The sequence below is a fragment of the Rhinolophus sinicus genome, chromosome 16 (assembly GCF_057876585.1).
Source record: "Rhinolophus sinicus isolate RSI-liver-muscle chromosome 16, RSI-T2T, whole genome shotgun sequence".
Classification (NCBI taxonomy): Eukaryota; Metazoa; Chordata; class Mammalia; order Chiroptera; family Rhinolophidae; genus Rhinolophus; species Rhinolophus sinicus.
The window spans coordinates 124,493,230-124,518,501 of NC_142516.1; the positions used below are offsets into that span (position 1 = coordinate 124,493,230).

Sequence of the window (25,272 nt, forward strand, 5' to 3'; positions counted from 1 at the left end):
AGAGCCTTTTCAGGAGAATTAAGGGGATATTTTGAAGAGCATATGATAGACCTTGAGTCCATAAGGCTGTTCAAAGCGCTTGAGGAGGACAGCCCTGTCCTTGCCTGTCACCTTCTCCATACGCTGTACTGTTCTTGTCTTCATTTCAGACCAGAAGACTTCGTCTTCCAATACAGCAACCGAAAAGGGACTCTTGATCTGTGTTAGCTGCAATGTCTAAAATGGTGAAAGGGAGGTTCCTGAGATGAGTTCTGGACAAGGCACATGGCATTTCACACAAGCCTAATACCAAAAGGACACTCACGCTAATATCAGTACCATCAAGGTTGGCAGAACCAATACAGTGAAATTTGTCATCAGACCAGAATATCTTCCAACTCAACTGGTCAAGAACGATGCTAGTTGGCCTGCCAAGACCTTGATTGATGAGAATTTTTCTGCTGCTACCATCCATTCCAGCTTGTTCTATGTGAGGTTCTCCTCCAATTTCAGACCAGTACATTAACCTATGAAGATAAAAGTCAGTTTTGAGATGAAGTATTACATCACAAAAAAATAACATCATTCCTTAAAACAGTGATTTGCAGCCCAGTTATTTTTTCCTCAAAATTAAACTTAGCGTATTCCATAAGCATAATTGCAAAGCAGTAAAAGATTTCCCTTGATATTTTATAGTGATTGTTTAGTCATCATTTGGGGGTAAGATATCATGACAGTTGTGCAAGAAGGCTAGGAATACATTATTCCCTAAGCCATAGAAAATATCCAGGGAGGCTGACAAGCTTTCCTGGGCTGGAAAGCAGGCTAGTTCCATGGGCAGACATGTGCCTCAGACCTCATTCTTGGCCACAAACCATTAGATGCATCAGAAACTACTTCCAGTTTCCTGAGGACCACGTTAACAGATTCCTGGTTGAAGGAATTAAAAAGGTGAGAAAAGCAGAGGGAGGGTACCCAGTCTGGGTTATCTTTGAATTCTGAGATTTGCTCTGATTCTTTCATTTGATATACATATGGCCATCCTAATGATGGCTTGGCTCTGCCAAGTAAAAGTGTTATCTCTTAAGTTCCTGGTCCTTTGCTGAGAGAAAGGACTCTAGACAGAATAACCGAGGTTCAACCACCACACAAAATTATTCACCCCCACCGCCACCACTAAGCACATTATTGTAAATTAAACACTATCTCTAGTTCCAGTCTCCCTTCTCTTATAAGTTTAAAGCCATAAAATTCTCCATTCAGAGGTATATTTATTTTGGCAAAGGCAAGTATAAGTGGGCTTCTATAAAGGACTTTTTCCAGACGCTTTATGTGTATGGTGGAAACACATCACCATAAGATCTAAAGTAAGGTCAGATAAGGTTGCTATTCATTTGTTCTGTGTTGAATGACCACAATCAAAGAAGAACTAAGGAAGAAAAACAAACATAAAGGATTTGACCAGGCACTGTGATGCCTGGACTCACCCGCTTAGAGGATCTAAAGCCAAAGACAGTGGTTCATTCAAGTTATCATCTAGGACAATCGTGTACTCAGATTTTCCTCTCCAAACAGCAGTCAGCGGAATCGCCAAAATCTGGCCAGCTGTCCCATCCGTCCAGTAGAGATTCCTTCCAATCCAGTCTACCACTATACAGTCTGACTTTATTCCTGAAGAGAGGAAACCACTCAACATGTGTATTTAGGTTAAATTACTAGGTTTGAGCTCATGGGCATCAAACTAGCATGCCATATTAACTCATTTTTCAACTGGCATATGCATCTCCATCACAGCAGTCTTCTTTGAAATGTATTATTTGTAGAGGACGATGGCCATTAGAAATAATAGCCACTGGCTGATAGTTTGGCTGACTCCCGTGTCTACTGAGATGACATTGCATCTTTCCATTTGTAACCAACTAGCAAGCCTTGATCCCTTTTAGTTAAGGAGATGTAATTAAACCAATGTTTATAATAGAACATTAATGACCACTCATTATATTTTCCATGTATGTGTATTTAGTGAGGGCCAGATGGAAAATTGCTCTCTACACAAAGGGACACACCTTTTACCACAGTCCCTTTCTTCTGTGTGTCCATGCTTATCCACTTAATACTTTCTGCACCCAGGTCTGTCCAGAAGACTTTCTGATCCACTAAGTCATAGTCAATAGAGAAAATAATCACGTTCTTGTCTGTGGTTGCCAGAATATCTTCTTTCAAGCTCCGCAATCCATAGAGCAGTAGGTTAAACTGAATTGCCACAAGCAGGATTGGTTCAGTACCTATTGAATAAGAAGTGCTTTTAGTATGGCCTTAAGGGGTTTGAATGGTGTACCCTAGCACTGACTAAGGAATCGGAGCACAAAGTAGTCTTTGCCTTCTCATTGCCAGGGCCGTGACACCAGCCATCTGGTATCTAAGTAGTTCTTCCCTTAAGGTAATGCTTAAGCTAATACCCACAGTTTGAAGATACTTAGAATAAAGGCATGGTTAGCTTAAATTGAAAACCACACTCCTAACTAAACATTTGTGGGTAGGTAGGCAGGAAAGAAGTGCTTGTCAGGACTCTGGACACTTATTCTAACTTCAGGTGAGGCTGACCCTGGATACAGAGGCCAGAGTTATGGTTTTGTTATAATAATGCCTTATCAGTAGATACTTTCAGACTCAAATTCGGGACAAGGTATAAAAGGGGTGCTTCGGGAGTGTGCTAGGCCTTCTCTGAAGATGGATAAAGCAGGCCTGAGCACTTAAGACCTGAGAAAGAGAGATTTGCATTGGTCTTCCTGGAAGATTTAGAACTTGGAATCTTGTGTTCCAGAGCTTAGGAGATATTGCTCGTTCACCTGCTGCTTTACAGGTACGGCCATCAGGCTCTAGCGAGTAGCCAGGATGACAGGTACAGCTATAGGAGCCCTCAGTATTGATACAGGTCTGACTGCAAGGCTGACGGCCCAGCTTCTGGCACTCATCCACATCCTTGCAGATTTGACTGCCACTCTCCAGCTCAAATCCTTGCTCACAAGCACATACCTGAAAGAGGTTGGGAAACATGAAGACTTTCTGAAGACAGTACAACATTGATAAAAAGGCCTCAACTGTGCTACAAAAGGCCCAGGGCAATACACTCAATTTCAGCAACTCAAATGGTTCTTAGGACAAATTTATTTTGAATACAGTCACTCTCTTTTCTTACCAACCCTGCCACACACCTCACACCCTTGAGTCCTGAGTGACCAGAGGTGTCCAAATTCAGACTCAGGTACCCGGCCCCCCAGCAGAATCAGTGAGTGAAGAGGTTCATAGACTTAACAGGACTGGTTGTTTACCAATAGAAATGCTACTATGACCAGACGTCAGAACATAATTTTCTTCTACTCGCCCATTACAATTAAGGTCATGATGTTCGGCTGCTCAATAACGCTAAACTAAAGCACAGGCAGTCCTCAATGTAAGGGCAGGTCACATTCGAAATACTTGTATGGAAGGGACTTTGACAAAAACTCCTTGCTCAGCCCTAAGTGTCAACCAGAGCTCACAGCTGGGGTGGGGAGGACCATGGTAGCAGAGTTTCTGGAGGCTGGGTGGTAGAGACACAAACTAGGGAAGGCACCAGACAGGAGCCCTGAAAGGCCATCCGTGGGAGAGTCAGCTCTGCCGTGTACGACTTGAGGCTTAGGAGCAGTCAGGGACAGCCTGAATGAGAAAGCTGCCCCTCCTTCACTAAAGCAAGCTCAGAGCTGCAGAGAACGGTAACTGAAGAACTCACAGGCCCGTGTGGGGACTGGTAGCAGGTGTGCGAACACTGCGCTTGGTGGCACGCTGATGACGAGCACCTTCCACCCTCATCAGAGCCATCGGCGCAGTCCTCCTTCCCGTTGCACACGAGGCTGAAGTTGAGGCAGCCGTAGGAGCGGCACTGGAACTCAGAACTCTGGCAACTTGTGGGGGGACCTGGAGAGGATGACTTTCTACTTTTATAGTCTACCCTGCAAACATGCCTCCCCCAGCAAGGCTTCCATGTGTACAAGACGCCTCCATTCTGGTAAAGGAATGGGTTTCAGGTCCTGTAGCCTTTGTTTGCTCAGGTGGTTTCTCACGCAGAGCGGAAGTAAGTGGCAGGTGCCCCTTGAAGCCATTCGCCTTCCCCCTCAGTGAGACCCCCCCACACACTTACATCCGGCTTCATCACTGCCATCCCTGCAGTCACGCTGCCCATCACAGTGCCACGAGTCAGGCACACACTGGTCTCCACTGGCACAGGACCACTGCCTGGAGCCACACCGAAGCTCCTTAGGGTCACAGTCCTGAGGAGACAGTGAGTGATCAGCCAGCGACACCTGCATTCAGCACCCAGGAAGGGCTTCTCGGAGGAAGCGGATCCCTGCGTGTATGAGACACCTCTCAAGACCCTTCTGGAACCAGGCCGGGTAGAGGCTAAAAACTTGGAGGTGACACGAATCACGAGAAACTCTTTCTGTAGCTGGAGTTTACACAAGGAGTTCTAGGTGATACAAACGTGAGTGGGAAGTGGGAAGAAATGTCTTATTTTGTCAAAACAGGAAGTCTTACTTGAAGAAGCATAAGCAAAACACTCTGCTCTAGAAACTCTTCTCTAGAATTCTTCCCACCGTGTCTAACACACACCCCAGCACATTAATATTTACAGAATATTTTGTACCTAATTTGAGTTGGATACTCAGGTGTCGTGCAGGATGTATAAGAGGGAGGGGACATCTGTGTACCTGCGATACCTCAGAGCCTTTAGATCCCCTCTTGACCCCTCAGACCTACAAGGCATATCTTATACCCATCTCACTAATGAGCAAATAGAGCATTAGGGAGTCATTACTTTCTTAAGGTCAAATCCAAGCAAGAAGATTCAAGCCCAGGCTGCATCTCATACAACACGGGAGCTTCAGTGTACTTTATGGTAACAGGTAAGCATCTCTCTGGGTAGGACATTTAACCCACGGCCATCAAGGCCTAACACTTGCAAACCTACAATAAAAAAAAATCTCTTGAAAGTTTGACTTCCAACAGGAGGATATTAACACTTTGATATAGTTAAGACTGGCTTCCCAGGCAGTAATTATGGGAGATGTCACTGTTCTTGTTTCCCAAGTTTTCTACAGGGAAGTGTGTGATACTGTTGTGATTCGGAATCTAGTTTATTTTTCTGAAAGAAGACTGGACTACCTTCTCATCGCTTCCATCTTTGCAGTCTAAGTCATGGTCACATATCCACTCTGCCAGCACACATTCTCCACTCCTGGGGCACTTCACCTCCCCTGAAGGGCACGGCAGGGACCAGGCAACAGGACAGCCTGCTTCATCTGACTGGTCCAGGCAGTCTCGGTTCCCATCACAATGCAGAGAAGACGATATGCATTGGCCATTCTCACATCTAAATTCAGATGAGCTGCATTTTTCATGAACTGAAAATTAAAGCATTAGATAAGAACTCAGCTAGATGTAGAAGTGATTTGATGGCAAAGTGTTTTAAAGACTCCCTGGTTTTCTGTTGTCACCTTGGGAACTAAGCCTCAGCAGGTATTAGGGCAGAGAGGTGCTCCAAGGAGGAGGCAGAAAAGGCCTACTAAGCTAGCCCAGAAAATATTTTCTGTCCTGGAGAACAAAGGCTGAGGGACAGGGATGGAAGGACACTGGGATAGGCAGGATAGTAGGATTTTCCTCTGGGACCTTAATGTCACCCGTGAAAAAAGAAATTCCCCCACAATATCCAAAATACCCTACAATTTATGTTCTTAGACTCAATTCTTACATATAGAAGTGGCTTGACTTGGTTCAAGAAAAAGGGTCAGGTCCTCTGCAAAACTATAAATATGTATTGAAAAGTAAATTATACCTTGGGTTTTTCCCTAGTTCCATCCTTCATCTCTTTCTCCGATGTTGTTCTCATAAGCCCAAGTGCAGTCATATCCTCTAGCTGCCCAGTTGCCTCTGGTATATCCAAGTCTGTCATGGTTACTTACCCAGCCTCCTCTTCTTCCCACATCAGTTCTCCACATTCTCTCTTCTACCCGAATCCCACAATGTGAGTAAGGTCTTTGCAACACGTCATTAGGCAGAACAAAAATAATGATTGTGTATCCCATAAAAATGAGGGGAAAGCAATGACACCTCCAAAGGAGATGGCCCATCCCATGAGAAGGCATAGGACCAAAATTAAAATCCTCAAGGAGGCAGATTTTAGGCCAACAAGAAATAATACTTTATTTTGCTAGTAGACTGGTTTTCCACTAATAGAAATCTTCTCGTCATGGAAAGGAGAATGTTACAGCATGATCTTTGAGGCGCTTCTAACTCAGAAACTTTCATCTTAGTTTGTTAACTCTGTAGTAACCACAGGCAGTCCTTATTTGTGGATTCAGTATTTGTACGTTCACCTCCTTGCTAAAATTTATTTGTAACCCCCAAAATCAATATGCTCACACTTTCATGGTCATTTGCTGAGATATGAAAAGCAGCAAAAAAAAAATGAGTTGCCCAATACATGTGCTCCCACTTGAGGTTGAACAAGGTAATGTTCTGCCTTCTTGTTTCATGTTTCGTATTGTAAATAGGAGTCCTTTTTGTGGTCTCTCTAGAGCCACACTTTTCAGTTTTGTACTTTTCGGTGATTTTGCTATTTAAAATGGCCCCCAATTACAGTACTGAAGTGCAGTCTAGTGTTCCTAAGTGCAAGAAGTGTATGATGTGCATGGTGGAGGAAAAAATATGTGCTAGATAAGCTTTTTCAGGCATGAAGAGAGTGTTGTTAGCTGTGACTTTAATGTTGTTACTAAGCCAACAGTGTACATTCAGTTGTCTTTAAACAGAAACACATAAAACCAAGTTATATATTGATTGGTTGACAAAAATGTTGCGACCAGAGACTCATAGAAACCTTGCCCTGTATTTTTTGCTGGGAGCAATGATTCAATATCTGCTAATTCAGTGTTCATAGCAACTATAGAACATAACTACCATGAATGAGAATCAACTGAAATGCAGTTTAAAATACTCCCAGGCAGTTTCATGAAACTTACTACATCCTTGTTCATCTTTTTTATCAGAACAGTCTGGGTTGCCATCACATAGCCAGCTCTTGGGGATACAGCGAGTCTTGTTGTCACAACGCAGAGAACAATCTTCGACGGGCTTCCAGCAGTCCAACTCATCAGACCCATCCAAGCACTGCTGAGCCCCATCACAATGGTATTTCTCCTCAATGCACTTGCTTCCGTCCAGACACTGGAAGACCCCTTAAATGGAAAGGACCAAAAGCTAGCACCGTATACTTAGTCATACTGAAGGTTCAAGATTAGATGAACTCACCCTCATTCTGGAATTTGAGGAGTAAATCGACTGCACATTATTTGAGCTCTATATCTTAGTTCATCTATAAGCAAGCTTTAATCAAGTGCTTGGGTCAAGTAAACTAGGAAGCTGAACTAAGCTGTTTAAATATGGTCGCATATTTGTTTGGTTACTTTAATGACTTGTTAGAATGCTACCAAGTGGTCCATTTAAGTCATTCTGTGGCTCAGCTTATACAAAGGCAAATATGGGAGTCCTGAAGCAAATTTGAGGAAGCAAGGAATAAAACGGACGCTCACAAAATAAGTAGTCTGACAGACTATGACTTCTATGATAATTTATTCATCTATGATCATTTATCTAGGGAAAGCAAGTATGATTATAATAAACACTCTGGCAATTCATACCATGCAGCCCAAACTGACTCAGTATACCTGGAACAAAAGAGGAGATGGTAACAGACCTGGTCTGTTGCAGAACTGAGAACAGTTCTCTTCATCGGAGCCATCCTGACAGTCGCGCCTGCCATCGCAGAGATACTCCCGAGAAATACATTCCTTCCCATTCCGACAGGGGACAGAGGATCGGGTGCAAAGAAGAGGGGGTGGTGGGGGAAGAGTAGGAGCGGAGGTTGTGGCTGCTCCTTCAACCCCAGGATCTAGAATAAGCAGTTGCTTCAGCAAGTCATTCCATTAGATTTTATCAGTGGAGATGTGCTTCTAGTGTCTTCCTCCTCCAGAAAACCAGGTCATGGCTAGGTAGCTACATCTTCCTACCTCATAGGAAGAAACAGTGAAACTGACCCAAAGCCTACTATTTAGACTAAGTGTGGTACATTGACCCATCATCTAATGGCTTTGAATCTGGGCAAATTGTTTTCTCCTTTCAAGTCTATTCACTTTAACTTTAGTTTTTTCACCACCTGATGCTATATTCTGGTAGTTTCTGAAGAAAGGGACTTGTTCTGTCTGATTCCCTGCTATAGCATCTTATGGTCTAGGATAGGGGCCCGCATAAGGTGGACACACATTAGTTGAGATGTTGAAGTTACAATACAGAAAGTTACCAATAAATATTCTTCAGCAAGTATTGCAACAACCTAACAGATTTGTTAATAGAATCATCAAAACTGGGTTTGTTACCAAAAAGTCAACTGTTTATTGGCAGACTTTACCTCCTATGCCGAATGCTTCTGAACCCTTAAGATCAGTTTAAACCAACCAATGACTCAAAAAGTAAGGCAGTTTATACGGAAGAGGGAAATGAGAGACCTCTGTGGATTGGGTACATAAAAGAGGAATGTTTTTGTCCCTCTTTGTTCCTACTCTCCCTTGGGATTTCCCGCCACTTCTGTTGACAAAGTCCCCTGAATCCTGTGATAGGATTTTTTGCTGCCTCATGATCCAAGATCAGATTTTGGACTATGTGCCAAAGGCTTATACAAAACAAAACAAAACAAAAAAAGAAAAAAAAAAGAAAAGTAAACCTGCCTTAAGTGAGTTAATCTGAATGAAAAAGTGAAGCTTCTCTAGGAGAGCACTGCCTTCCTGGCATCCACAGCTCCAGAGCCGCTTCACAAAGGGTCTTCCACAGGATGCTACTACTATGAGCAAAGGGGGTCCCTCAGTAAAATCATTTTGGGAAGCTGCTTTAGAGCAAATCTGGTGGATCTCTTTATGACCAGACCAAGAGCTTTGATATGCTGATGTACAAGATGATTCTCAGAAGGGGCCATGCCGTGCAGATGTCTCAGGGTATTGCTCAGGGATGTGTGCCATTTAGCAACTTTGAGAACAGTGTTAGGTTCTTACTCTTCCAGGACATGGGCAAGTTAGGGATAAGGTCTGCTGTACTGTGGGTTGGGACAATTGCCAATACAAACATAAAGATACCCAGGTTTTTATCCTATAAAAACACACTGAGGCGAGTTGGGGAACGTGGATCTTAACGAATAACCCCACAGAGGAAGACTCGCCTGGAAGCTCCAGGTTCTCTGCCAGGATGATCATCTTCCTTACATGCGGCTCTTTTGACACTGAGAAGGGCTCCAGTATCCTTCTGTTCCACAGCACAACAGCGGCTCCATTCATAGTCACCAGGTAGGGCTCGTGGGCCGCTACGATGCTGTCACTCCAGGTCTTGTTCAAAGTATAGGTTCTATTTTTTAGGAGACTCAGACTTTGCAACCCTAAGGAAGAGTCAAGTTCTTACAAGCTGATATTGAATAACATGTGACAGAGAGTACCATTTGATTGAGGTTCAATGACCTCACACTGAAAACAAACACAGGTTCTTCCTATCAAGTTTTGCAGGTTTTAGTTGTATAGTTAAAATAGTCCACTGAAATGTTTAAAGCTTCAGGAAAGCCAGAGGCTTAGGTTGGCCACGTGGGCACATCAGATATGACTTTACCATCTTTACACTAAAACAACTGGTATAGCTGCTAGGCCTCAAGGATGGCTTGTGGGTGAGAAGACTATTAAATCTGGCTCCAAGGTACAACTTGTACCTGTTATCAGGTTATAATGGAAGCACCTGTATTTCATTTGCAATGGAAGTTTGGTTCCATTACTTCTTCTTACAGAAATAGAAACAAATGCTGAACACTGCAAAAAGCTACTAAGTATGTTATTTCTGAAGTTTTCTCTTTTAACTCATAAGTCTAGACTTATAGATGAGAACTGAGTTGGAGGTAAGTGACTCGTGCCCAAACTTTAACTGTAAAAATCAGAACTTGAGTTTATGTCTACCTGGTTCTAAGAATGACTGATATCATTATACTGAAAGCAAGACTCTCACTCATCCCCTCAAGCTTTCTCTAATTATACTGGTTATGTCATGCTTACCTAACCCTTTGGTAGTCCAGAGGATGCTAGATGAGCCAAGGTCTAAAGCCATGTGGGTGTCTGTCGTCCAGGTGCCTGTCCAGACTTCCTGTTTGTTTTTGCCATCAAGGGTCATACTTTGCAAGTGCTTCCCACTTTCTACCCAGTAGAGCACCCTCTTCGGCCAATTGAGAAGAAGATGAAGTATAATGCTGTCCGTTCTGTAGAGGGTATGTGTGTCTGGGCCAGTAATTCTAGTCTTCTGAATAGCACTTCTGTCACAGGGCAGCCAGTACAAGTTCCCAGTTGCTATGTCCACACTTGCTGAGCAGACTGTAAGGAGGAAAAGTAACTCCCATTAGAAAGGGCACTCAAATATGTCCATGCCCCTAAGCTTTGGGTCAAGGGTGGAAGGGAGACAACTGAGAGACACAAAGACCAGTCCCTAACAAGCCTACACACCAGTTTGCATGATGAGTTCCATCATGTCTACTTTGGTTCCAGCACCATGTCTGTCATATGAGTTCATTTGATCCTTGCAATTCACTGCATTTTATGTTAGATATCTAAGTTGCAAGACTTGCACTGGAATGTAGGTCTACAGCTTTGGATTCACATTCCTTCTTCTTCATAATCTAAGTATAAAAATCAGTCAATTACACATCGACTGACTAGGACTAAAATTGCTATAGAAAAGCAGAGGTTGAGCCAAAGTGACATCCACCAGTGGTATGAAAGGTCACCGGAAGAATGTTAGTGAGGAAATCTACAACTAGAAGATATAGATAGGATAGGGACCAAATATATAAAAACCATCAAGTGTTGGTTTTTAGATAGAACAGAGATAGGCACCAACGTTCAAAGAATCCTCCCTCCTCCCAACCCTCCCACTGTAGCTACACAATCGGTTCTGAGCTAGGTATCGCCTACTCTGGGATGCAGTACAGCATAAAGGTTAAGAGCAGTATTAAGATAGCAAATCAGACTGCCTTGTTTGACATACGGCTCCAAAATAAGGTGTCAATTTCTGAGCCTCAGTTTCTACATATGTATGAGAGGAACAGCGCTTGTCTCATAGAGCTGTTCTGAGGATTAGAGTTAGTACATATGAAAAGCTTAGCATAATGTCCATTATTTTAGAGCAGTGTGCTGGAGCTGGCTTACATGAGCTCATAACAGCCAATTGGTAAATTCAGGAATTCTGTAAGCTTGGTGTTCAACACACCCATTATTAAAAAACTAAATTACATCAAATTAAATTATATTTGAAATAAAACTAAAATGCTCAAACCATCGCTTAATTATTTTCTTACCTCTTACTGTTAGCTATGCTCGTGGTTACTGATGTCTAGTGTGTCTGTATGGTGGAAAAACTACATGAATGACTGCTTCTGCACACCCCTTCCCAGCTCCATGTTTAGTGATGGTATATTCATAGCTTGAAATCTGGCACTGTGGGGATTTTTACACCACAGAAATAAGCAAACACTACAAGGGTTTGATTTGGTTTTGGGTTTTTTTTCTAAACCAGGGACTGGCAAATGATGGCTCTTGGGCCAAATCCAGCTATGGTCTGAAAGTTTCAGTGGAACACAGCCAAGACCACTCACTTCCATATTGTCTATGCCTGCTATTCAGATACAATGGCAGAGTGCCCAACAAGCCTAAAATATTTCTGTCTGGTCTTTTACAGAAAGAGATTTACAACTGCTCGTTTAGGCTAGAGAACATGTTAATATCGTAGATTGGACAGTTACATGTGTCCTGTCTATACTCATTACATTTTAAATACCACAAAAAAATGAGGAAATATTATTCCAGTATTTGAAAACTATTATCCAGTTCCACAAGTATAATTCATGTCATTGACAAACTAATTCCAAATAGTCTTCATTGCTTCACTTTCATCTTGTTTATAGAAAGTGTCAAACAACATTCACATCCAGACTATATTCATTCAAAAATAGCATCTACTTCTTTGTCATAGCAGATAGCAGTTGAGCAATTATTCATAGTTGGATTGTATTAAATCGTGATTGAATTGCGACTATAGATGGGCTACAGATCTAAGAATTCAGAATAAAAAAGCAATCTATGAAAATCAGTTGGCTATATAAAACTTACAATAAAGAATCCTATATATCTTATTATTTGTAAGTTGTATTACACATCCTGTATCAGTAAGCTTTATTATAACATATGTAGGTGGGAATACGCGCACTTTCCCCCCAGAGAGTTGTTGTTAAATATATCTCAGTATACCTGTGGGTATTAAGAACCTATACACTAAATCCAGCGTATGTTGAGAAGCAGGCAGGACACAGAAGTGGGGCACAGTGACAGAACGGAGAAACCAGTACACACAGAGCTTAATGTGATGTAAGTTCTTCCTATTTCCTGGGTGTTAGGGTGGGAGCACTTCTTTAGTCTCCCTCACATTTTCATATGGAGGAACTTGCCTAGAATTGTACTTCTGAATTCTCCCCTCATTCCTCAACTCACTGCTGCCCAGGAAAGAAGTGACTTAAGATTGGCAAGTTATTAAGAACAGACTGGCCACACTCAGTTCAGCTTTTCTCTTCTTTGTTGGGCTCTGCCATCTGCAGAGAACACATGCTTCTCTGGAGTTAGATTTAACCTTGGCGCTACACAGATTCAAAGTTGAAAGTCCAGTTGCCAGGGTCACAGAATGTTTTTGAGCAATTCTACACAGATTCTCAAAGACATGCACTCTTTCCTAAAACAGAATTTTGAAGCCCTATCATTTTTGATTAGGAATTTCATCTGTATTTTCCAGTCTCAATTTTCAATATGAGGCCAAGATTCACACACCCAAGAGAAAACAACACAGATGTCAGTATGCTTTGATGAAACAATAAGTTGAAAGCTAATTCTCATGGGTTTTAAGGAAGCCCAGAGACCCCACAGGTTAAGAGCTCAGTCCCCCACTTCAGACACCAATCACGAATCCCAGGTTGTCACCTGCACTCTGACTGACGAGCTCTAAATCAGGGTTCCCAGAACCCCCTGCTTGTGTTTCATAATTTGCTAGAATGGCTCACAGAACTCAGGGAAACAGTTATTTACATTGCTGGTTTATTACATAAAGGATACAGATGAACAACTAGATGAAGAGATACACAAGGGAACGTCCAGAGGGTCCCAAGCCCAGGAGCTTCTGTCCCCATGGAGTTGGTGCGCACCATCCTCCCAGCACATGGAAGTGGTCCCTAACCCAGGAGCTCCCTGAACCCCATATTTTGGGGATTTTTATGGAGGCTTCATCACACTTGTGTGATTGATTATTAACTCCATTTCCACCCTCTCTTCCTCTCCAGAGAATCGGGAGTGGGGCTGAAATTTCTATGCTTCTAATCATTGCTTGGTCTTTCTGATGACTGACCCACATGCAGGAGCCACCAACAGTCACCTCATTAGAATAAAAGATGCTCCTATCACCCAGGAAATTCCAAGGGATTTAGGAATTCTGTGTCTGAGGATGCTTCTATCACTCAGGAAATTACAGAGGTCTTAAGAATTCTGTGCCAGAAACTTGGGGCAGAGACAAATATATATATACATATTTTACGTAATTTCATAGCCACCTACCACAGGGACTGAATATTCAATACTAGAGGAAAGTCACATCAAATTGTCATCCTCTTACAAATCCCCGATATAATAATTGTCACACAGAAACCAATTAGCAAGGATTAGCCAGCTGGGGAAAGGTAACAGTTTAAGTGGGAAGAAATTCACCATCAGGGGTTTCCTAGATGGCCATCAGATGTATCACAAAGACCACTGCCCATTTCAGTTTCTCCTGAAAGTTCTCTAGGACAAGTACTAGAACCCCTATGTGCCAGGCACTGTGCTTGCCCACAGGACCCTGGGTAAAATCTACTGCTCTGCCAACATCTCAGAACATGTATTTCAATACAGCACTTTTTGTAGTAAAGTATTTCTTTGGTACTTAGAGTACACAGGGCACAGACATTCAGAAACTGGAGAGCTCAAGTCTGTTCTCCTTTATAAAGGAGATGTTTGCATTCGGCTGAGTGCAAGGAGCTAAGAGTGAGGTGTGGCATTTAGGTGTGTAGGAGGGGAGAGAAAGTATAGATTACCATATTAAGAAAATATCTTGCGAGTTCTCTTTAAAATCTGCATTGCAAAGTACTTCTAAATTAGTGTAACAAAATCTGCAATGCAAAATTGAAGTATTCAAGGTCCATTTCTATTCTACCCAGACTTAAGGCCAGAAAAATAGAATTGTAAAAACCTTACCATTGACCCTGAGATTTCCCAAATCATAGTAGCCTTTAAATAATTGGTAGTACATTCCTGATAAGAACAAGGGTAAATCAGAGACACTCAATATTTAAATTAGTTAAAAACCACTCATTGGCATTAAGTTTGATTCAGATCAGGAACAGGTAAGTAAGTTTTTGGGGCCCTAGTTAATTTTAGAGCCAGAAAATAAAGGAAAAATCAAAACCAGCCACCCCAACTTACCTGTATGTTCCATCCAAATCTTTTGCTTTTCTCCTGAATAGCCAGTTGAGCAGAACAGATGTCCCTGGGCATTTGTCCAGTAGATGAGGTTTCTTTTCCAGTCAATATCTAGTAGACAGATGTTCCTACGATGCTCTTGAACTAGGGTTCTCTCTATTGCAGTTCCCATAAAACCAACTTTCAACAAGTAGAGACGTTTGCCAGAAGAAAACACTAGTTTTAACTCTACAAGGGAAAAGGAGAGATTTACTGTTTGACCATTTGTCAGATAAGCCCCACACTCTCTTGTTGAGCAATGCTCCTGTCTCAAGCTGAGGCACCCCTAGAAAGGGAACTTTAGATAAAGTTCCCTTTATTAAGGGAATCCCTTAAGCACACATGAAAGCCCTGTCTTCCTTAGAGAAGGGAGTCATTTGGGCAAATGAAAGTATAAAGTGTTGCTGAGCTTTCCCAAAGCACTAAGTCTTCTGAATTTCTGCTGAAAGGTTAACACAGAATCATGAGGGTTAGGGCTGGAGTGCTAGTCCATTTGATTCAGTGATGCCATCAAATCCTTGCTTACAGCACATAAATCTCAATACAAAGAATTTTAAACTCTACTTGACTGTATCCCGTGGCTACCCTGTGAAGTACGTTTTTTAGAGGTAGTTAGAACATGAACATATTTACGTCATTTATTCTTCTTAAAACCTCAATGTTCTGTAGACAAAAGTCAAGTAATTTGGATAGAGACATTCAGTGATTATATAGCCTTTAATATTTCAAAGATGGAACAGCAGCATGAAGGGTTCATGCTAACAATATTGAAGTACACACTGTTTACAAACATAAGTCAGAACACACAATAATCCTGAGACTATAGAGAATTTCTTATACCAACTTAGTCATTAATTTTTCACATGACACTGAGTGATATAAGCTATGTTTTCCTGTTTTAAAACTAATCAAACCCAAACATCCACTGATGGATAAGTAAACAAAATGTAGTGTGTATGGTGTGTGTGTATATATTTCATATATACGAGTGTGAGTGTGTGTGTGTGTGTGTGAATGTTATTCAGCCTTAAAAAGAAAGGAAATTCTATGTTACAATGTAGATGAACCTTGAAGACATGACGCTAAGTGAAATAAGCCAGTCACAAAAAGACAAATACTGTATGGTTCCACTTACATGAAGTACCTAGAGCAGTAAATTCAGAGACAGAAAGTAAATGGTGGTTGCCAGAGGCTGGGGTAGAGAAAAATGGGGAGTTACTGTTTAATGGGTATAGAATTTCAGTTTGGGAGGATGAAAAATTCTGGAAATGGATGGTGGTGATGGTTGCAAAAAAATGTGAATGCACTTAGTGCCACTAAAATGTACATTTGAAAATGGTTAAAGTGGTAAATTTTGTTACGTATATTTTAGCACAAAAAAAACCGTAATTGAGGTCTTCTGATAACAAAACTTGTTATCAAAGTAGGTTGTCAGTATAAATGTGATTTATCCCAAAATGGAAGCTACATTATTTCCAGGCCTACCTGGAATATGCTGCCTTGAGCCAAGCCCATTTCACCCAGCATACTTACCACTACATATACCAGAAGGTAAAAGAAACATCCCTTCTGGACAAACACACTTATAGCCCTTGGGAAGGATGGGGGACAGGAGACATAAGTGGCTACAAGAACCTGGAACACATGCCGGGTATCTGCCTATTTTAAAATAGAAATAGGTTAGATACAATCTCATACTTATTTATGCATATTAGTTCAAAATTTAATACTAAAGGGAGGTTAAGTCATGTTTGCCTAAAGAGGAATCCCCATGTACTTGATACCTTCTAGTTTAGGCATGCTGACCTTTGAACTCCTATCTTTCAGATAGTGACAATTACTTATCTATATTAAGCTTGGGCCAGTAATGCCTCAACCAGTAGCGTCTTCTCCCTCAGAGTTAAAGTAAAATGACTTTCCAAGTTGCTTACGGGAAGACTCTCTTATAAGCAAATAGTGGTCTAAGCTCTCTACTTTGGTTAATTTCTCGGACCCATTTATGAAGCAACATCTGAGTGGAAACTGACATACAATTTCAGATGAACAAAAGCTTTTAACTCCCAGCCAATGGATATTTGACTTCCTTCTATAAGGAAGGAATATAAGAATGCTAGACTTGATTTAATTTTCTGTTATCAATGAATATTGTCCATAAGTAAGCTATTCTAACTCTTCTGTGAATATCTTACTCTGTTCTGTGTATTTCAGACATTAAAAACCTAGTAACTAGGGGCAGCCGGATAACTCAGTTCGTAACACCAGGGTTGCCGGTTCCATCCCCACATGGGCCAGTGTGAGCTGTGCCCTCCACAACTAGATTGAAACAGCTACTTGACTTGGAGCTGATGGGTCCTGGAAAAACACACTTAAAATAAACAAAATTAAAAAAAAAAACCTGGTAACACTGGACAAGCACAAGGTGCATGCTTGGAATGAGTTTCCCAATAGGTGTCTGTTCAGTTCATCTTACTTAGAAGTCCTGCATAAGTCTGGAATTATATCCAGACCATTTCCTCTACCTCAAAATAACAAGTTCCAACAACAGACCGAGGCAGTAATTTAGGTAGTTTCCATTTAGCATTCTGCTTTTCATAAGCATTTCCAAACAAGTCGTGCACTTACCCTTAGGCTGCTGGGATTTGTGGAGGACTGAGAAAGCAGATATGGAAGCATTTAGCAGCACCACTCTCTCCTTTGGGGTGTGGGGTGAAGCATAAAACAGCTGTATTTTATTTGCCCAGAAGAAAGAGTTCTCAAACACAGCCAGCCCCACTGGATCTTCATCTTCCAAGAAGATCTCAAGAAAGGTGTACCGCCCACTGCCGTCCACGTTCACCATCTCTATGGACTGAAGGGTTAGAGAGTTTCATGAGAGCTTGGAAACATTAGCAAGAGGTAATGACAATGTTAGTGCACCTCTGTTTCTTGGACACTGATTAAATATCTTCACGTGACAGCAACATGATAGAGATGAACTCATCCTAGGATTCATGGAAGCAAGTGCCCAAACCAGTGGACTGGACGGCTTCTTGTACAAAACAGGGCCACAGATGTGTTGTACAAGAAGCTACTATAACTCATCATCTGCATCCAGACATTGTACTAGGTCCTTTTGCTACCTTCTCAAGTGCCTTCTGAGGTAGGCATTCTATCTCTTTTCAGAAAGGGCAATCCATGGGAGCTCAAAGAGGCATCATAAGCAGCCAAATTACAGCTGGAAGTAATAGGCTTAAAAACGTGACTCCCAAGCCTATGCTTTTAGCCACCATGTCATACTGGTGTTTTAGTTTGTGCTTTCAAAAATGAGATAATACCAACTATAATATTAAGAACTAGAAACAGTGAGGTACCTAAGTATCTGCATGCTTTCAAGGAAGTGTTCTACCATCTTAAGAGATTTTGTATCCTAGGCACAACATACAACATGACCTATATGACCAGGAAATCCCAATGCTAAGTTTGACTGGAGAGTGTTTAAGAAAGTCCCACTAAGTCCCCCAACCTATGTGGATCCAGTCTGGCTCTACCTAAAGATAGTGGGCAATGATAGCTTGCGTTTCTCAGTTTTCACAGCCAAAAGATGCTTCACTGAGTTGATGTAAGACTTAAGAGAAATTTGTACTTACCCATAGTCATCCCAAACCCCAACTAAAAGAGTTTACTTTTCCCTCCTGACCTCTCTGCAGTACCTGTTTGTATTTACTGATCCAGTAGAGCCTGCCAGTCACGTGGTCAAGTGTCAGCCCTACAGGTTCCTCCATGTTTGCAACCACAAGCACCTTCCTGTCAGAGCCATCCATCCCTGCAGTTTCAATAGTCCTCATGCCTTTCTGACCTTGATTGACCCAATACAAGTACCTGAGGAAAGCAAAAGCACAACGTGTTTGAGAATGCCTTCGGTTGTACGTACATGGTTCTGAACAGCCAGGCTCCCTCCGTCCTCTCATACAGGCCTCATATCATTGCACTAAGAATGCTGGAGATTTCTGCTCTTCATCAATCAGACTTTGAAAAGTTTGGCTCCATAATATTGAATTTAGACTTTGAAATTAAGACTTTTTTTGGAGCAAATGAGACGTAGGTTGAAAGGGTTAAAGTGTTCTCTTATCAATGTAACTATCTAAGATTACCAATGATTTTGGATATATTCCAAAAGAAACACTACTTACTTTTTTGCAGGAAACACGATTAGCTGCTCTGGCACGAGATCCTTTTCCAGGATTTTGACGTAGCCTCTGCCATCACTTAAACCAGCACAGATGACCCTTGCAAAGCTGCTAGCCCAATACAACTGTCCCGTGAACCAGTCCAAAGAGACACTGTTCACTGTTTTAAGTTCTGGGGACATAGGAAATAGTATTATGCTCCTGTATTTTTCTACACCCATCTTATCTTGAAAAAAGAGACTTGGACAAAACTTTTCTACAGCTTCTGATTTCAAACTATACAATGAGGCAAACAGGACACAGGGAGTACTTGCTAAGGTGTTTCCAATACACAGTGGGCAGTATGGAAAGACCTTAGCAGCAGCATCACCAAGGAATCCAAGAGAATATGGCATCAGTTCGGGGCAATATTTATTACAGAAGTCTCAGGGGAATTGTTATGAACTCTACCTCTTCACTGCCATCAGAGGACTTCTATGTGCCCAGCACTATACTAAGCACTTCTTTACATGTACTGGCCAGTGTAATCCCCCCACTCACACAATGAGGAAAGTGCTAGTTCCCTCATCTTATAGAGGTCGACTCAAAGGAGTTAACAGCTTGCTCAAGGTCACATACCTAGTATGGGTCTAAGACTAACCTTGGCCTGAGCTCATGTCCCCAAACTTTCTGTACTGCTTACTCATGATTTAATTCTCAGGTTATACTCTATAAAGCTCCTGTAGAGCACACAAACTACATGGTCTTATTTCAAATCGGGATTTTATGTACTCTCATGATTCATTATAAGTGAGTCACAGAGGAAGGTGTCTGGATAAATACATATGCTTCTTATACTATGTTTAAGTACCTTTAAGAAGCAGGGGCTCTTAACATCAAGAAATGTACCTGGATAGAGAGAAACAGAGCCTGGCTTTCCAAGGACAAACACATTTAACACTTCATCTACCCAAAAGTACATGCTTCTCTCAAGATCATATGCGACAGAAGTAGGCATTGATTTTATAGGTATCAGTGTCTTGTAGATGCCTGTTCTTCGATCCAGGATGCCAAGCTCCCGATCTGCTGCTATAAGAATTTTAACAGCATCATCTACAAAAGTAGAAGAGAATCAGTGACACATTACCTTGGATCTTTCTTTCACACCATTCTCTTTAACTAAAGATGTTGTCCCATCTCCCATGCCAACACCTACTTATTCCAGTCTGGACTAAGGTGTATCCAGAGGAGATCTAGTTGCCACCATAAGTCTCAACTCCGCCCCTGAATCCCAGCACCTTATAATCTTTGGAACGTCTTTGCCTTATTTGATTGCAGATTCAACCCTTCTTCCCACCTACACAGAAGTGTTCTCCAAGCCGCATACATAGCATCCAAATGTAATTAAGTATCCCATCATTAAAAAAGTACAGGCCAAGTTAAGATGGTATTGATTGGGTTTCTGAAGCACCCTGTTGTATAGCTGATAGAGTAACTGTGTCATTTTAAAGACACTTAATAGGAACTGACACTCAAATTGCCTAAGGAACGTTATAATAGCAGCTTCTTTGTGGAAAGAATGAAGTCATCTTTAATACCAGACCTTAAAGTGCTTAGTCTTTTATCCATTTTATCTATAATATGAGGTTAGACAATTAAGTTTGCAAACTCATCCTAGAAAAAGTGCTATTAATACATACCTCATTGCTAAATATCACTACAGTCACCTTCGAAGTACTCCCCACGGGAAGCTATGCACTGACACCAGTGCCTAGTTCACCTTTCAAAGCAATTTTGGAACTCTTTTTCTGGAATGGCCATCAGAGCTGTTGTATTATCCCTGATGTCCTGAATGTCATCAAAATGTCTTCCTTTCAATATTTCTTTTATCTTCGGGTCAAGAAAGAAGCCATTGGGGGGACAGATCAGGTGAGTACGGAGGGTGTTCCAATACAGTTATTTATTTACTGGCTCAAAACTCCCTCACAGACAGTGCTGTGTGAGCTGGTGCATTGTCGTTATGCAAGAACATGGATTGTTGGAGAAAAGTTCAGGTCGTTTAACTTTTTCACACAGCCTTTTTAGCACTTCCAAATATTAAACTTGGTTAACTGTCCAGTTGGTACAAATTCATAATGAATAGTCCCTCTGATATCAAAAATAAGGTCAGCAACATTGTTGCAACAAATTCGCAAACTTAATTGTCAGACCTTGTATATATCCATTTCAGCTATAATTACTGCTAAGAAGAGAGCTGGAGATATGCTAAGTTTTGGATATTGGAACTCACCTGTAACTCGACAGTCAGTTCCATTGTAGAGCTGGTGACCTTGAACACACCCACAAGAGTAAGAGCCTGGTGTATTATGACATAGCTGGCCACAAGGACTGTATGCCATAGAGCACTCATCTACATCTAATGATAGAGAGCCAAAAGTTAGAGAACGCCCAGGTACCCAACTGAGTATCTTTGTTCTTTTGGGCCACTTTTCAGATGCTCACTGGACATGTTTTGTGTGGAAGACACTGTGCTAGGTGCTGGAATAGACAGTCTCTGCTTCCCTAGACTTCCCATGCCTATGAGTATAATTCAGCAGAATTGTCAATATAGGGACTCTACATATTTGGTTGGTACAGAATACCTATCTATGTTACCCTATGTATTCCCACATACCTTTGGGAATGTGTCACTTGTCAAGCTAGCCAGAGCCTAATTCAGAATGACAAATGTTAGGGGCTAGGGTTTACTACTGTGCCATGGGACAGCTCATCCAAGATGACAGATACAGGTACAACTGGCAGAATTTAGATTAGGTACTATCATTTCTGAAAGCCAGATGGCAGGGACTCTTTAGAGTATGAGTCATAGGACTAGGAGAGTTGTTTTTTTTGTTTTGTTTTGTTTTTTAGCAGGAAAGAATACGATTTCTTGGGGGCATTGCCAGGAAAATATTATTCCTCCAAAACCACAGGGGCCTAAAGTAGAATAATGTCTTCCCAGCCCAGGAGAAGAATTTCACTATATGGCTACATGACAAGCTCAGTGGCCAGTCACTACAATGAGCTGTAACTCAAGAAGCACGCTGCGGGAGCCTTGGCATGCGTATAAAACCCAGACCCCTCTAACACTATGACCGGATATTGACTTCATACTTCTAATGAAAAATTAATAAGTTTAGGTGTCTTACCCAAAATAGGCTCATTGTACTTTTTGATGAATTCTCAATATAAAAGTTACTGTTGGAGGATCCAAGATGGCAGAGTAGATAAACACTGTGCTTGCCTCCTCCAGTGACCACATTAAAATTACAACTAAATTATAGAATCAACCTGGAGAACTACCTGGAGTCTAGCCGAACAGAAGTTTGATAGCTAAGCATATAAAGAAGCCACATCGAGACAAACAATTTAAAAAACAGTCACTACTGAATGTAACTCTGATGCTATCTAATATACCAGGGCCTTTTCTCTTATATCCTTCCCTCCTAAGTGGGCAGGGCTACAGGTGGAACCCATGAAAAGAGAGGGAGCTATCGAATAGGGGTCACTGACTAGGCTCAGGGTGGCAGGGCCAATCTATCCTTTAGGACAAAGCATCGAGACAATAAATCTTATACCCCCTCTAATCACATTTTAACCTAAAATACTGTTCTATATTTTTAAGGACAAGTGCTACAAAGTAACAGCCGTAACCTTTACAGATTATTACTAAATGGTGAAGATATTTGAAATTTATTGTAGTCATTCTGGCATCATAATCCCATGCTACAAAGGGGAGAAATGAGACTGGACTCTGACTTAAAGAAAGTCAGCTAGGAAGACCAAGCGGGCAGAAACACACAATGGGCTCTAACTTCAGAATTTGTCCTGCCACCCATGCTGTAGATCTTAGACACGTCCGTGAAGTGACAAGTGTATTTATTCCATGACAGAAACTCTTAAATCCCATAAAGAAAGATGCTGAATTTAATGTTTTCTCATTAGTCAACAGTTGACTGGCAATTCCCACAAAAGATGGTAACAAACATTGGCAAGAATGGAGAAACTGGAACCCTTACGCATTGCTTGTGGGAATATCACATTTTCCACAGTAACTGTGGAAAATAGTTTGATAGTCCCTCAAAAAATTAAACACAGAATTTACCATATGGTACAGCAGTCCCACTTCTGGTATATACCCACTGGATTTGAAAGCAGGGACTCAAACAGATACTTGTACACCAATGTTCACAGCAGCATTATCCACAACAGCCAAAAGGTGGAAACAACCCAAGAGTCCATCAACAGATGAACAGGTAAATAAAATGTGGTGCATTCATACAATGGAATATTATTTGGTTTTTAAAAGACAGGAGATTCTGATACATGCTACAACATGGATGAATCTTAAAGACATGCTAAGTGAAATAAGCCAGATACAATAGGATAAATATTGTATGATTACACTTATTTACAGTACTAGAATAAGCAAATGCATAGAAACAGAAAGTCCAATGAAGTTACCAGGGGATGCGGGAGGGAGCCTCGGGAATTATGGTTTATTGGGTAGAGTTTCTATTGGGGATGATGAAAAAGTTCTGGAAATGAATATTGGGGATGGTTGCACAACATTGTGAATGTAGTTGATACCTCTGAATTGTACCCTTAACAATGATTAAAATGGTAAGTTTTATGTTATGTATATTTGACTACAATAAAACTTTTTAAAAAAAGATGAGCCGAATGAATTCTGACCTCCACAGCTCTGACCATCTGGCTGTAATTGCCATCCAGTTCCACACGAACACTGGACACCCCAGTTTGTGTCACTGCACTGACCCTCACAGCCTCCATTGGCCAGAGAGCAGTTTTTACCTGGTAGAAACAGAACAGTGATCAGTAAAGTTGAACATAGTAAAGATCAAATGTTTTGTAAACTATGTTGTGTCACAACCCTCTATACTTCATGAGGAATGGATGACTGGTTAAGAATGACCTTTGCAGGACGGCCGGATGGCTCAGTTGGTTAGAGCACGAGCTCTCAACAACAAGGTTGCCGGTTCAATTCCCGCATGGGATGGTGAGCTGCGCCCCCTGCAACTAAAAATTGAAAACAGCAACTGGACTTGGAGCTGAGCTGTGCCCTCCACAACTAGAATGAAGGACAACAACTTGGATCTGATGGGCCCTGGAGAAACACACTGTTCCCCAATATTCCCCAATAAAAAATTAAATAAAATAAAAAAAGAATGACCTTAGACCCTGACCTGTTTCCTAGGAATGTGGAGGCTTTGGGGAAAGTTAGGAATCATGGAGCAGGGGGAAAGAATTTCTTTCTAGGTGGACAGTCTGGACAATTTCAAGTGTTGGTATATTTATCCCGGGAAGAACCAGCAACCTCGCAACCTCTTCTCTATTTTCTTTAGAACGTATGGGCTACTCGGACCCTTACTTTAGGAAGTGATACAATAACTTACTAATTCCAATGATTTATCTCTATGGAACCAGAAACTTGTACTTTGTCCCATTGTTTATGTTCTTGGTATCATTTTGTTCTCCTAAAAAGTAAAAAGCTTTTTTGTGGCCTTTAGCAGTACTACAAAGGTTTCATCATACATGTCTAAGACAAAATTTGGGGGGAAATAAGAGAAAAATGACAAAATGACATGGAGACAGATGTCCATTCTCCCTCTGCCTCAACTCGAAGCAATGGTGATTTTTAGTGAGAGCCACAGGGTATAAAGGCTAGAGCTGCTTGCTCAGTAGCCTCCCTCCTCACCTGGAAGTCATCTTCCTCAGTCCTTCCTCTGTTAAATCCTTAGAGAATTTGCCACTTTGTCATGAACAAATGATTTGCTTACCAGTGGCGAAGTCTGTGTTCCTTTTAGGAGCAATATAATTTGAGGTGTCTAGCTAGTCTGTTTCCCTAAAGCTACACCATGAAAATAACTCTCAAAGTTTTACAGCTCGGGGAACATTTGCTCACACTCAGGAACAAAGCCAAGGAGTGGACCTTGTAAAATGTAAGGGATCCATCACTAAAGAATAATTGCTTGTGTAGGACTTTTAGTCCCAGTGTTTTCTCAGAGTGTGGACCCCCCCCCCCATGATAACTAAGGCACCAAGTTATTTAATCTCCTTCTCCCCTCTCCCACATAAAGCCAAGCAACTGGGTTCTCACCACATGTAGTGGGCTCATCAGTACCATCTGCACAGTCTGCTTCCCCATCACACATCAAGGATTCGAGGATGCATTTCTCTTTATCACATATAACCGTGCCTTCTGGACAGGAAGCTGTACAGGCAATTAAGCGTTCTTGTTCACTAATAATTATGGGGGGGGAGTAGAAATAGACAAATCTTACAGTGGGTAAGGTGGCAATCTTTCTATAACCCAAGGAAGTCTATGTAGGAAAGAATGTTTTACCTTTTTAAGCAGAGTTTTCAGGGAACTGGAACTTACGACTTGA

At 41.5% G+C, this 25,272-nt stretch overlaps 1 protein-coding gene across 3 annotated transcripts in view; it reads right to left on the reverse strand.

Annotated features, from left to right (window-relative positions):
• The window catches only part of LOC109457569 (low-density lipoprotein receptor-related protein 2-like), a 46,835-nt gene that overhangs the window by 15,461 nt on the left and 6,102 nt on the right, over positions 1-25,272 (reverse strand). For all 3 annotated transcript variants that reach the window (XM_088793407.1, XM_088793406.1, XM_088793408.1), the window contains exons 5-25: positions 24,984-25,097; positions 23,558-23,677; positions 21,114-21,239; positions 19,733-19,936; positions 18,848-19,016; positions 18,368-18,536; positions 17,301-17,526; positions 16,212-16,337; positions 14,643-14,867; positions 10,152-10,463; positions 9,281-9,493; positions 7,769-7,963; positions 7,035-7,250; positions 5,182-5,420; positions 4,160-4,289; positions 3,752-3,936; positions 2,829-3,015; positions 2,046-2,264; positions 1,467-1,650; positions 305-506; positions 52-216 (exon numbers count right to left, since the gene is read on the reverse strand). In XM_088793407.1, the coding sequence (XP_088649533.1) occupies positions 52-216; positions 305-506; positions 1,467-1,650; positions 2,046-2,264; positions 2,829-3,015; positions 3,752-3,936; positions 4,160-4,289; positions 5,182-5,420; positions 7,035-7,250; positions 7,769-7,963; positions 9,281-9,493; positions 10,152-10,463; positions 14,643-14,867; positions 16,212-16,337; positions 17,301-17,526; positions 18,368-18,536; positions 18,848-19,016; positions 19,733-19,936; positions 21,114-21,239; positions 23,558-23,677; positions 24,984-25,097 (3,926 nt within the window). The remainder of the gene's footprint in view (positions 1-51; positions 217-304; positions 507-1,466; positions 1,651-2,045; positions 2,265-2,828; positions 3,016-3,751; positions 3,937-4,159; positions 4,290-5,181; positions 5,421-7,034; positions 7,251-7,768; positions 7,964-9,280; positions 9,494-10,151; positions 10,464-14,642; positions 14,868-16,211; positions 16,338-17,300; positions 17,527-18,367; positions 18,537-18,847; positions 19,017-19,732; positions 19,937-21,113; positions 21,240-23,557; positions 23,678-24,983; positions 25,098-25,272) is intronic.